The sequence below is a fragment of the Erinaceus europaeus genome, chromosome 4 (genome assembly GCF_950295315.1).
Source record: "Erinaceus europaeus chromosome 4, mEriEur2.1, whole genome shotgun sequence".
NCBI lineage: Eukaryota > Metazoa > Chordata > Mammalia > Eulipotyphla > Erinaceidae > Erinaceus > Erinaceus europaeus.
In genome coordinates, this window is record NC_080165.1 from 100,578,584 (window position 1) to 100,591,308 (window position 12,725).

Genomic DNA, 12,725 nt, shown 5'->3' on the forward strand with positions numbered 1-12,725 from the left:
GGGGGCGGTCACCGCGGAATGTCTCTTGTGGGTGGCTATTATGGGATGGCCGCCTCTCTTTTTTAGGGGGGGTGGGGGCAAGCAGGGAGAAGACTTATTATGGGATGTGCCTTGCACAGCTGGGTGGGGCTGTCCGGGGTAGGTGAAGCTCTGGGGAGGGGGGAGGGGAAGGAAAGGAAGGAAGAGGGAGGGAGGGAAGGCGCTGGGGAGGATAAGGGGGGAGCCCTGGAGCCCGGCTGAGGCCTGACAAGGGTGTCTGGCTGGAGAGGTTCTGAGGTGACAGCTGTCTGAATGAACCTCGAGAGCTAAAAAGCAGCCACATCACAACCCTGGACACCTGTGTCCCTTCGCAGCTTGAGAATCTACGGCTTTCTGGAAAGGCAATGAGAAAGCTTGTGCACTGGCTGTGTGGCATAGGGAGCAAGTACCCCACGTGACACTACCCAAGTACCCCCAGCCCCCTGTCTCCCTAGGTGAGAGCCACTGTGACTCAGGTGGGCAGGTGAGAAGCTGGGTCAGGGGAGCAACCTTATAGTCACATCCAAGGAACAGAGGCTGGGTGGCATTTTTCTTTTAAAAGACTGCTTTCTTTCTCTTCTCTCTCATGCTCTTTTTTCTTTTACTTTCTTTTCTTTTTTTTTTTTTTTGCCTTTTTCCCTTTTTATTTGATAGGATAGAGAAATTGAGAGGGAAAGTGGGTAGAGAATCAGAAAGAAAGATACATGCAGCACTGTTTCACTGCCTGTGAAGCTTCCCCCCAGGGGCTTGAACCTGAGTCCTTGTGCATGACACTGTGCTCTACAGCCCTGCCCCTCAAAACTTATTAATGAGAAAAGGAAGGAAAAAGAATGAACTAGAGCATTACTCTGGTATATGCTATCTTTAGATTGAACTGGAGACTTCACGAGTGAGAATCCAATGCTTTATCCTCTGTGCTACCTCCTGGGTCCTTGGTGTGCTTTTTAAAAATATTTATTTATTTATTTATTTATTTATTCCCTTTTGTTGCCCTTGTTATTATTGATGTTGTCATTGTGGGATAGGACAGAGCAGAGAGAAATGAAGAGAGGAGGAGAAGACAGAGAGGGGGAAGAGAAAGACAGACACCTACAGACCTGCTTCACTGCTTGTGAAATGACTCTCCTGCAGGTGGGGAGCTGGGGGGCTCAAGCTGGAATCCTTATGCCAGCCCTTGCACTTTGCTACACATGCGCTTAACCCGTGCGCTTAACCCGCTACGCTGCTGCCCGACTCCCCTGGGTATACTTTAAAAAAATTTTTTTTCTTTTTTTTTTCTCCTCCAGGGTTATTGCTGGGCTCGGTGCCTGCACCATGAATCCACCGCTCCTGGAGGCCATTTTTTCCCCCTTTTTGTTGCCCTAGTTGTTGCAGCCTCTTTTCGGTTATTATTGCCATTGTTGTCGTTGCTTTGTTGTTGGATAGAACAGAGAGAAATGGAGAGAGGAGGGGAAGACAGACAGAGGGGGAGAGAAAGATAGACACCTGCAGACCTGCTTCACCACCCGTGAAGCGACTCCCCTGCAGGTGGGGAGCCAGGGGGCTCTAACCGGGATCCTTACGCCGGTCCCTGCGCTTTGCGCCACGTGCGCTTAACCCACTGCGCCACCGCCCGACCCCCCCAATTTTTTTTTATTAATTTTATTTTTGAGAGAGATGCAGAGAGTGAGAGACACACACATAGAGAGATACCAGAGCACTGCTCAGCTCTGGCTTATGGTGGTGCAGGGGATTGAACCTGGGACTTAGGAACCTCAGGCATGAGAGTCTGTTTGCATAACCATTATGCTGTCTCCCCCGCCCCCTGGGTATACTTTTGAAGGACAGACATTCCTTCTAGTGCACAATCACTGTGGTGTTCCTTTCTGAGTTTTTCTTCTTAAACTTCCTCTTCTGTTTTTCATTTATTTATTCATTATTTTGCCTACAGGGTTATCACTGGGGCTTGGTGCTGGCACTACAAATCCTCTTCTCCTGGAGGCCACTTTTTTTATAGGATAGGACAGAGAGAAATTGAGAGGGGAGGAGAAAATAGAGAGGGAGAGAGAAAGATAGATATCTGCATACCTGCTTCACCAGCAGGTGGGGAGCCTAGGGCTCAAACTGGGATCCTTGCGCGGGTCCTTGTGCATGGTACTACTATGTGCACTTAACCTGGTGCACTACCGCTCACCCCCCTCTCATTTATTTATATTGTTTAAATTCTTCTTCAAATTTTATTTGATCCAGAACACTTCTCAGCTTTGGCTTATGGTGGTACTGGGTACTGAACTCAGGAACTTAGAGCCACAGGCTTGAAAGTCTTTTTACAGAACCATTATGCTGCCTTCCAGGCCCCTAACCTCCCTTTTCTGATAGGGCAGACTACTTAGAAGGAGAGTTCTGGGACTGACCTCGTGTGAGGAGAGCATAATGTTACAAACCCCATGGCCAGCCAGCCCACTCTGACTGTCTCTCTAGGTTCTTCTGTACCGTAGGATGGAAACAGCTCTAAGGTAACAGGCCAGAGATGCCGTCCCCTTGGGTGCATTAATCAAGAGATTATCCCACCGTCAGTCTCTGTGGGCCAATCATGCTAGTGGTTTATTTATAATTTATCTGGGAGGGAGCACATGTCCAGGCTAGGGAAGGGGAGCAGAGAAGCACCAGGACTGCAAAAGTGACATGCAAACACACATATCCTGCTCCTCTTTGCACTTCAAGGGAAGCGGGAGGGACTTGAACATTTTTCCTTTCGTGGTCTCGGAGAGAGGTGCAGTGAGCAATTCCTACAGGGCTGCAGACAGAGGGTGGCGGTGGGCAAAAGTGGCCCCTGTTTACCATCCCAGGCAATAACCTGTGACTACCAGGTTATAAAACTCTCTGCCTGGATTTTCCTATGGATTGCTGTAGCCATGTAGCAGGTGTAGAAGAAAGGGGTATGGGGCAGCTGGAGTTATTACAGAAGGGAATCTGATGCCCAGAAGCAGGCTGAATTCCGCAGGGAATGGAGAGGTGAGGGCATAACAGGTCCCTGGCAGCTCTATATACAAAGGAGAAAGTTCCTTGAAAGGAGGGGTGTACTCACTTTCAGTGTCTGCAAAGAGCTGTTTCTTCTCCCTCAGATGTTGTGCATGGAGGGAAGTGTGGACAGATGAATGGGAACCGGGCAAGTGAAACAGCTTTGCCATGTGGGAGATCCAGGTTCCATCCTGGCCTCCATTGCATTGAAGGAAGCTTTGGTGCTGTGGTCTCTTTCAATCCCTCTCTGTATCAATAGAAAGAAAAAGAAGAAGAAAGAGGAGGAGGAGGAGGAGAAGAATAGAAGCCAGTTTTGGTGTCAAGAGAATGTAATGAGGAAGACTGCAGTGGCCCAGTGGAATGAGGGACATGACCTGCTTCTCGCTGTGGATATGGCCAGAGACAGGCCCAGGGAGTTCCTGTGGGTAGGGATGGCAGAGACTTCTCAGCATTACTGGGGCTCTACTTGGCAGCAAAAGGATGGTGACTCCCTGGAGCAAGCTCTCTCCTCTTCTGAATTCATTGCTCCCTGCTGATTCTCTGACCCTGAGGTTCCCAGAAGAGGGCAAGTTTCTACTGTATTGAAGTGAGGGTGAGAGAGCAATACAGAGATGGTGTGAGGTCCATGTCTCTCTCAGGAAGAAGTTCCAGATTCTCTCTACCCTGTCCCACAGTCCACTGCCCCATGAGTGCTAAAGGCACTCAAATGAGAGCAGAGACAGCATCATCTCCAACCTGAGGGCAAGGAAAACAGTGACTTTCACTCAGGTCCTCATTCTCCAGGGGATGAGGAGAAGACCCCAAACATCTGAGGGCCAAAGGAATTTTATTTTACTACCACCAGGGTTATTAATGGGGCTTGGTACCTGCACAGTGAATCCAGTGCTCCTCATGACCATTTTTCTTTTTCCTTTGACTTTTTTTTTCTTTTTTTGACAGCAATTGAGAGTGGTCCAGGAGGTGGTGCAATGGATAAAGTATTGGATTCTTGACCATGAAGTCCTGAGTTCAATCCCTGGCAGCACATGTACCAGAGTGATGACTGGTTTTTTTCTCTCTCTCTGCCTATCTTTCTCATGAATAAATAAATTATTTTTTTTAAAAAAGAGAGAGAGGAGGGGGAGATGAAGAGGAAGAAAGAAATATAGACACCTGTACATCTGCTTCACTGCTTGTGAAGTGTCTCTCCTGCAGGTGGGGAGTGGGGACTCGAACTCAGGTCCTTGCTTATGGTAATATATGTGCTTAACAGAGGCAGCACTGTCACACCCCCTTTCCTTTCACTTTTTTTCCTTTTTTTTTTTTTTTAATTGAAGGGGAGGAGGCGGATTGGGTGGTGGCACATCTGGTTGATTGTGCTGTCCCCCATCTGGGGGAAGTTTCATTAGCAGTGAAGCGATGTTGTGGATGTCTCTCTTTCTCTCTCCCTTTCTCTCTCCTCTTCCTTGTTTATTTCTCTCTGTATCTGTCCAAATAATAAGTCAAATTAAATAAAGATAAAGAGGACAGGGGAAATAGAGAGGAAGAGAGGGAAGCAGCATTGCTTCACTGCTTGTAAAATACCCCCCCACCACCACTGTGGAGACAGGAATTTTGAACCCAGGTCTTCATGCATAGTAATGTGTGCACTCTACTGGGTACACCACAGCCCATATCCACCAAAATTGATTTTTAAGGCAGTCAGGCAGTGGTGCACCTGGTTAAGCACACAATTATAGCACACAAAGACCCAGGTTCAAGTCCCTGGTCCCCACCTGCGGGGGGGAAAGCTTCAAAAGTGGTGAAGCAGGGCTACAGGTGTCTCATTGTCTCCCTCTCTGTCACCTCCTCCCTTCTCAATTTCCCTCTGTCTTTATGTAATAAATAAAAAAAAAATTTAAATGGTTTTTAAGACTAGGCTCTCAAGTTTTTTTTTTTTTTTTTAGTATTTTATTTTGTTTTGGTGACTTTATTGTAGTTATTAGTTGTTTTTGATGTCGTCGTTGTTGGATAGGACAGAGAGAAATGGAGAGAGGAGGGGAAGACAGAGGGGGGAGAGAAAGATAGACACCTGCAGACCTGCTTCACCGAAGCCTATGAAGCGACTCCCCTGCAGGTGGGGAGCTGGGGGCTCGAACCGGATTCTTGAGCCGGTCCTTGTGCTTTGCGCCACGTGCGCTTAAGCCGGCTCTCAAGTCTTAATAACGGATGTGCAAAAAAGATTTTAATAGCTGAGGCTTTCAAGTCCCAATTTCAATCCCCTGCAGCACCATAAGCCAGAGCTGTGCAGGCTTGGTCTCTGTATCTTTCACTCTTTATATGACTCTCTCTTTCAAATAAAATACATTTTAAAAAGACTGTGCTCTCTGGCTTCTGAGGAGAGTGTGACCAACTGTGGAAAGAAAAGAGCTGGTGAAATGATGGGAGGCTACTTTGTAGCATAACTGAGTGAAAAAGATATTCTGGGATGTTGGCTTGGTCATTGGTGGGAAGGTGAAGGAAGATGGTGAATATTATACAACGAAGATATGGAGGGGAGGTCTAAAGAATGAAGTCTTGGGGGCTGGGTGGTGACACACCTGGTAGAGCACAGACATTGGAGTGTGCAAGGACCTGGCTTCAAGCCCCCAGTCCCCATATGCTGGGGAAGCTCTACAAGCAGTGAAACAGCTACAGGTGTCTCCCTTTCTCTTTCTCTTCCCCTTCCTTGTCAACTTCTCTCTCTGTATCAAAAATAAATAAATAAATAAAAATATTTAAGGAATGAAGCTTCAACAAGACCTGGATGACAGAAGTTGTCAGTATTGTGAAGCTTCAGGATACAAAAGGAGAAAGTAGCTGAGAAACCTGGGATGTTGGGGACTGTAGATGTAGCAGTGGGAAAATGCATTCTCTGATATGGAAGGCCCTGAATTAGATGCCTGACATCCCATTAACAAACAAAACAAACTAGGGACATTGAGGGAAGCAGTATTTGGTGTTCAAGAATGAAGATAATGGTAGAGCATGGGGATAAGTGCACCTCGTGGGAAGCGCAAGGACTGGTACAAGGATCCTGGTTTGAGGCCCCCCTTCCCCACCTGCAGGGGTGGTGTCACTTCACAAGTGGTGAAGCAGGTCTGCAGGTGTCTATTTTTCTCTCCCCTCTCTGTCTTCCCCTCCTCTCTCAATTTCTCTCTGTCCTGTCCAACAACAACAAAATGGAAAAAAGAATGAAGATAGCAATTCTGATGTATTGATGAATTTCTCAGGAAGGAAGTGCATGGTGATAAGGGGATTTCAGTATTAGAAATACTGCATGTATGAACATTTCTTCTTTCTCACAGAGACAGAGACACAAAGTGCCAGAGAGAGAGAGAGAGAAACAGACAGACAGATCCCACAATACTAAAGCTTCTTTTAAGGGGGGGTGGGGGGGGGTTGGACAGGCGCATACCTGGGTCATGTGCATGTGAAAGCAACACACTATTCAAGTGAATTATCTGAGCTGTCTCAATGGCCTTGAACACACCTTTTTGATCACAAGCAAAAATTCTTGATCATCCATCTATACCTAACATCTCTTTAGGATACCTTCCAGTCTCTAAAAGGATCAACAACTCTTCTGGAATGTGACCTTTCCAGAGAGCCGTTGAGATTTGTTTTAGGCCCTGAAACAGGAAATTGGGAAAGAACACTCAGCTACATGACCCCAGATGTTCTCACTCATATCATGGTTGGTCGGGCTATTTGAGCTTCTTGAAGGGAGACATCTATAATCATTGTGTTTCCTGCAGTGCCCAGCTCAGTGCCTTACTCAGCACACAGTTAACATCTATCGAGTGAACTGAGTAGTGGAGCTGGTGCGTAAAGCGGGAGTGGGTCTCAGTACTGGGTACATCTATAATAGGATCCTCAGTTCACACTAGGGTGCCCATGTGTCCTGGGGGTTCAGCTGGCCTGGGGAGTGGAGCGAGACGGGGTGGCAAGAGGACTTGTTGGGATGTTGAGAAAAAGTCTTTTCCTGGGACTCTGAAATTATTATGGGGTTGAGTTAAACTTCAGGTAAAGGTCTTGGCTGGCCACCATGGTTTTTGGTTGCTGTTCCTCAAAACTTCACATCTGGTGATGATTACGTGGAGACTATCTGGATTTAAATGGGACTAGGTTGAGCCCTAGCTTGACTGCCAGTTCTTGCATGTCGTTTCTGGAAGTGATGGAATGGTCCCTCTCAGTGCAAGGCTCCATGGAGGGAAGCTGCTTGGGCCTAGAAGGCAGAGGATGCAGGTGTGTAAATGCTGGGTGGGGACAGAGCAGTGTGGGTAGCCTGCTGCACCCTTGTGCTCTGGGTGTCAGAACAGACTGACAGGTCTGGAGATGGAGGAGGTATGCATATGAGTATTATGGGATGCCTGCTGCAAGGGGGAGAGGAGTGGTGCAGACATTATGGGATGTGTGATTGGGTTGTGCTGGGAGTGTGATGGTAGGTTTAACTGACCATAGCTTCTTGCAGTGATTATGGGATGTCAGGAGGGGGAGGGGTGGTAAGATGATGGAATACTTTTCCAGTGTCAGAGGAAAGGAGATTAGATGTCCACCCGTGGGGTGACTGCTGATCATTATGGGATAGCTCTTTGATAGGAGAGGAGCGACTATTACTACAGCAGTGGGGTTTGAGTGCGTGAAGGTTTGGGGGTGCTGTGAGCCTCTAGACCCTATTCCATAGGGCCAGAGGACAGCTCCAGGGGGTCAGATATTATGGGATGTCAGTGCAGAAAGTGGGAGACTGATGATTACGGGATGTGTGTGGGAGGAGGCCAAAGTGTCCGTTGTTGTAGTGTGTGTGTGGGGTGAGTTTCTGACTATTATGGGATATCAAACTGGGGGGGGTGGATGAAGAGTATTATGGGATGTCAGTGGGGGGGTGGGGATGAGTATTATGGGATGTGAGGCTGAAGTGCAGGGAGGGGTGCTTATTATGGGATGGCCATGGGGAGGGAGAGGTGACGGGTTATTATGGGATGTTAGCATCAGGGCCAAGAGTGGAGAAGTTGGCAGAGAATAGCTATTATGGGATGTCTGGGAGGGAAAAGGGTGAGTTGCAAAAGGACTGCACCATGAGATGTCGACAGCCCTGACATACATGTGTATAGAGTGTGTGGGGGCTGGGGCGGGAGGGGTGTGTGTGTGGGGTGTCCGTGTGTATTATGGGATGGCCAGGAGGTGGGTGGTTGCCTGGGTGACACGCGCGCGCGCGCTCGAAGGGGCGTGCCCAGTGGTTGCCTGAGCGACGAGGGGGCGGGGGTTGCCCGGGAGACCTAGGGAGGAGGGTGGCGGTAGTGGGGGGGGGGGTTGGAGTTGGTTGGGGTTATTATGGGCTGTCCGTGGGGGGGCGGGGCCTGTGCGGTGGGATTTCCCGGCCGGTGTTTCGGGCCCTTTAAGAGGCGACGCCGGAGCCGGAGCCATTTTCCCCCCTTCGGCCGCGGCGAGGAGGAGCCAGAGCGGGAGTGACAACGGGCCGGACCCTGCGCGACCTGCGGCGGCTCCGGGGTGAGGAGAGCGCGGGGCCCCCACCCAGACGCCCTCAGGGTCCCGGGGGCGCGCCCCCGCCCGCCCCCTCCTCGGGTGCCCCCACCCGTGGACCGCCCCCTGCCCGCGGGAGCCCCTCAGGCCCCCGGCCCGCCAGGCGTCCCCGCCCGGCCGCCTGCTCCCTGGCCCCGGGGCGCCCCCCGGGACACGTGGCCGGCCCCCAGCCCTGTGCGCCCGCCGCCCCCCGGGAGCCCCGGGTCTTCCCGGCCGCCAGCGCCAGCGCCGGCGCCGGGGAGCTGCCCTGTGGGGACCGGCCCCGCCCCGCCCCGCCCCGCGGAACCCCCCCCCCGTGACCTTGTGTCCCCGCGGCCGCCTCCCCGCCCCCGCGCCGCTCGGACCCCGCCGCCCCCGGCGCCCCACGCTGCACCCACCGCCGGCCGGGGGGGCCCGGGCGGGTCGGGGCGCCGGCTTCCGGGGGGCCCCGCGGAGTGTGAACTAAGTTGAGCCCGAGCGGCTCGGGGCCCGCGGGGCGTGCGGGCCGGGCGGGGGGCCGCGGGGGCGGCGGGGGGAGGGGCCGCGCGTCACCGCCTCCCCCTCCCCCCAGGGACTCGGGCCGGAGTCGCGGCCCCGGGCCGGGCAGGAGCAGCTGGGCCGCCTCCCGGGCCGCGGGCGGAAGGCGATGGCGTCGGGCCTGGGCTCCCCGTCCCCCTGCTCGGCGGGCAGTGAGGAGGAGGACATGGATGCACTTCTCAACAACAGCCTGCCCCCTCCGCACCCAGGTAACGGCGCCCCCGGGCCGGCCGGAGGCCGCGGCGCCCTCCCCCTCCCCGTGGGGCCACTGGGGCGGCCGCAGAGGGTGCGGGAGGGCGCCCCAGGGAGTGGCTGCTCCCTCCTGCGGCGGCCGGTGCGGGGAGCCATGTGCCTCCAGGCGCCGGGGACCCAGATGCCAGCCGGCTGCGCGGTCTGTCTGTCTGCAGGAATGCTCGCTCGGCCAGGGAGGCTCTGCTGGGACCCTCGCCCCCCACCCCCAGGGGCCGTGGTGGCTCCGGGGTTGAGGTTTCCTGCAAGGGCACGTCAGGGACCCCTGGGGCAGGTCCGCAGGGTCGCGGTTGTGGAAGGGAAGGTCGCTAGTTCTTGTTACTTTGCGATTATTTGTAGCTTCCGATCACTTACCGGCTTTCTGTGCGAAGTTTGAATTGGTTTGAATTGCGCTCCTTCCTCCTCAGCTGGAATCTGGAGCGCTTGGAGCCCGGCGGCTCGCAGGAGTGTGTGTTGGGGGGGGGTGATGGAGGAGGGCCGGGGGTGCTGGAGGACAGCAGAAGGGGGCGAAGCAAGGGAGCCCTGGGTGCCTCTCTTTCTTCCCTTGGCAAGTGGACACGGTCCTGCCTTTTTTTTTTTTTTTTTCCCTCTCTTCCCATCTTGGCCGCCCGTGCCTCTGTGCAGGCTGGCCTGGGGTTTGGGCTTGTGTGCGTAGGTTGGGGGTTGCACTGTTTGTGTTTGGGGGTGGCTCCTTGGACTGGCCAAACCCGAATGGTTATAACCGCCCCGCCTGATTGGAGCAGCCTTTCCCTGTCTTCAAATGATTGATAGCCTGTTCTCAACTGGATGGCTGTCACTCTAGTCGGTCTTTTGGTTCCCTGCTAAGTCACTTGTCCCCTTGACCTTTTCCTTTTTTTTCTTTCATTTTCTTGCCACACACCATTTCTGCATCTTCTCTGCATCCACTTTTCACTCTGGAGCCTGCAGGTCCTGTTTTTCCCCCCATCGAATATCTTTCACTTCTGCTTTCTCATCTCTGGCAGCTTTTTCAGGTGGTCTGGGAGAGCTATTTCCATAGTTGGCTTTGCTAAGTTGGAAGTCTTCATTTCAAGCTGAGGTGGCCTAGGAGAGAGGGGTCGGTCTTGTTACTGGGAGGATAAGGAAACTTAAACTGGAGTGTCATCACCACTGTGGGTTTGTGTGGTTCTGTGTAGCTGCTTGAAGCGGGCCAGGCTGGAGTAGGTGGTGGTAAGTTGATCCTGCCCTTTCTGAGGGACAAGAGGTGGTGGTGATGTGGTGATGATGTTGGCTCAAGTCTTGGCTTCCCATTGCCCCCCTGGCCCCGGGCAGCCCCCCTTGTTGATCCAGAGCAGTGCGGGGCTGGAGTGAACTCTGCCCTGAGCTGTAGCATGACCCAGTTTTTCCACTTGCCACACCTCATTCCTGCCCCTTTCCTAAATCTTCCTCTATATTTCAGCCGGTTTGTTACTTGCCGTGTCAGCACATTACCTGCCTGATAAGGTGCTGGTGTGGGGGGGTGTTCTGATGCAAATGGAGCATTCCATTTACTTCTGTGGATTAGTCCTGGGCTGCGCTTCCAGGTTTTCTCAAGGTGATGGAGAAGAACCAAGAGATGTGGGCTGGGGGTGTGCCATGGGCACTGTCGGGGAAGATGCCTTTAAGGAAATTACTTTTTTTCTTCTGTTGAGATCTGGGCTGATGTTTCACTCCCAAGGGGATGGGAAGGGTCTTTCTTGTGTCATGGTTTGTCATGGCCAATGTAGGAAGGGGGAGGCTGATGGTGCTTTGTCCAGCCTAATGTTACATGCACCCTAACATCTGCCCCAGGAGAGGCAGAGCAAGAAGTGTTTTGAGGTTCAGGAACTCAGCTTGCTTAGGTCAGGAGGAAGCACTGCCTAGATACTGCCCCTTTTCACTTGGTGGGGACAGGGCACTATGTGATTGTTGGGTATGTGGTTGTCTCTTGGGTGGCTTAAGGCCTGTGGCCTAGACATGAGGGGGGTGGAGGGGTGGTGGTGGTGATGGTTGTGATGGTGAGGAAACCGAGTTTCTGAGGCTTCTGGGCTCCCATTCCTCCGAGTAGATCTTTGAGGTATTAAATATTTGTGGAGAGGGGCTGGATGGTGTCACGCCTGCTTAAGCGTACATATTACCAAGTGCGAAGACATGGGTTCAAGCCCCAGCTTCCCACCTGCAGGGGGGATGCTTTACAGGTAGGTAACCAGGTCTGCAAGTGTCTTATCTGTGTCTCCCCCTCCTCTCTCAATTTCTTTGTCCTATCAAAAAGGGGGGGGGGGGGCTTTGAGGAGAAGGTTGTAAGTGCTCTGACCATACTTCCACTGAGCTTTTGTTAAAGCTTACCTCTGATGATTGAGAAAATAATTATGATTGAGGGGGTAACTCAGTCCCTGTCATAGTGTTACCCTGCTTGCTGTCTTGGGTTTCCTCGTCTAGGACATTAGAGTAGCCTCTTGAGAACTGTGTCATCCCAGGGTAGTTGCAGGAGGGAGAGCTTTGGACCTTGGGAAGTTTCCTGCGAAGGTAGTGGTGCCAGGGCTACCTCTCTCAACCCCACCCCCTCCCTAGCCACTTCCTGTCTGTCCCTCTGCTGGTAGCTGGGTGCCCTGGGCTAGCTTCTGCGGTCAGGAGCCATTTTCCCTCTCCTTAGTGGGTGTAGTGCTCCCTCCTTCTCTCCACTCCCTTCTCCCTCCCCCCTCCTGGGGTGGGGGTGGCTTGGGGAGAAGGAGAGGAGGGTGGAGGAAGCTGGCATGCTGGTGTGAATTTCTGTTACAAAGGGAGCTGCCTCCTGGCCTTCTCCTCCCCCTCAGTGCCCCTTCCCACCTAACTCTGCCCAGGAGCTCAGTGTTCCCCAGGCTTTGTGTGTGCTCCTAGCCAGGGGAGGAGGTGGAGCCAGATGGGAGGAGGGTGGGGGGAGGAGATGGTGACAGCTGGGCTGATTTGGGCCCCTGGGGAGAAGAGGCTACTGACCCAGGAGAAGCTGAGGAAGAACAGCAGAGCTGTGATGGGAAAGGAAGGCATGTGTGAGAGAGGGCTGGCAACTGAACCCCCCCCCACCCCCACCTTGGAGGATCTGGTTGTTTCTAGCAGTAATGGCTCAAGAAGGCTAGTGAAAGGTGTGGTTTCTGAGACTCCTAAGCTGATAGTGTTCTGGGAATGTGGTGAGAAAGGAGACTATGGCATATGCCTTCTGGGGAGGACCTTTCATTCTCACTCCCTGCTTTACAAATTGTTTGGTGGCCAGCTACAGGAGCATTAGAACTCTCTCTCTCTATTTAAGACTCAGCAGCTTGGTTCAGCTGCACTGGTGAACATATAGAGGGGCTCCTGTTAGGGATGAGGGTGAGGAGATGGGGGTCTGGACAGCTGCCCGCGGTGGGCCTGGTCTGGCCTGGCAGCCTGTTTTGGGTATGTACAGCTCT

At 52.7% G+C, this 12,725-nt stretch overlaps 1 protein-coding gene across 12 annotated transcripts in view; it reads left to right on the forward strand.

The window, feature by feature from the left end:
- Positions 1 to 8,419: 8,419 nt before the first annotated feature.
- The window catches only part of CHD4 (chromodomain helicase DNA binding protein 4), a 49,395-nt gene continuing 45,089 nt past the window's right edge, over positions 8,420 to 12,725 (forward strand). For 11 of the 12 annotated variants that reach the window (XM_060190179.1, XM_060190180.1, XM_060190181.1 and 8 more), the window contains exons 1-2: positions 8,420 to 8,526; positions 9,110 to 9,284. In XM_060190179.1, coding sequence (XP_060046162.1) covers positions 9,185 to 9,284 — 100 coding nt within the window. In that variant the 5' untranslated portion in view covers positions 8,420 to 8,526; positions 9,110 to 9,184. Of the gene's footprint in view, positions 8,527 to 9,109; positions 9,285 to 12,725 lie in introns of those variants that run through there. The other variant, XM_007527838.3, reaches the window with a different exon arrangement.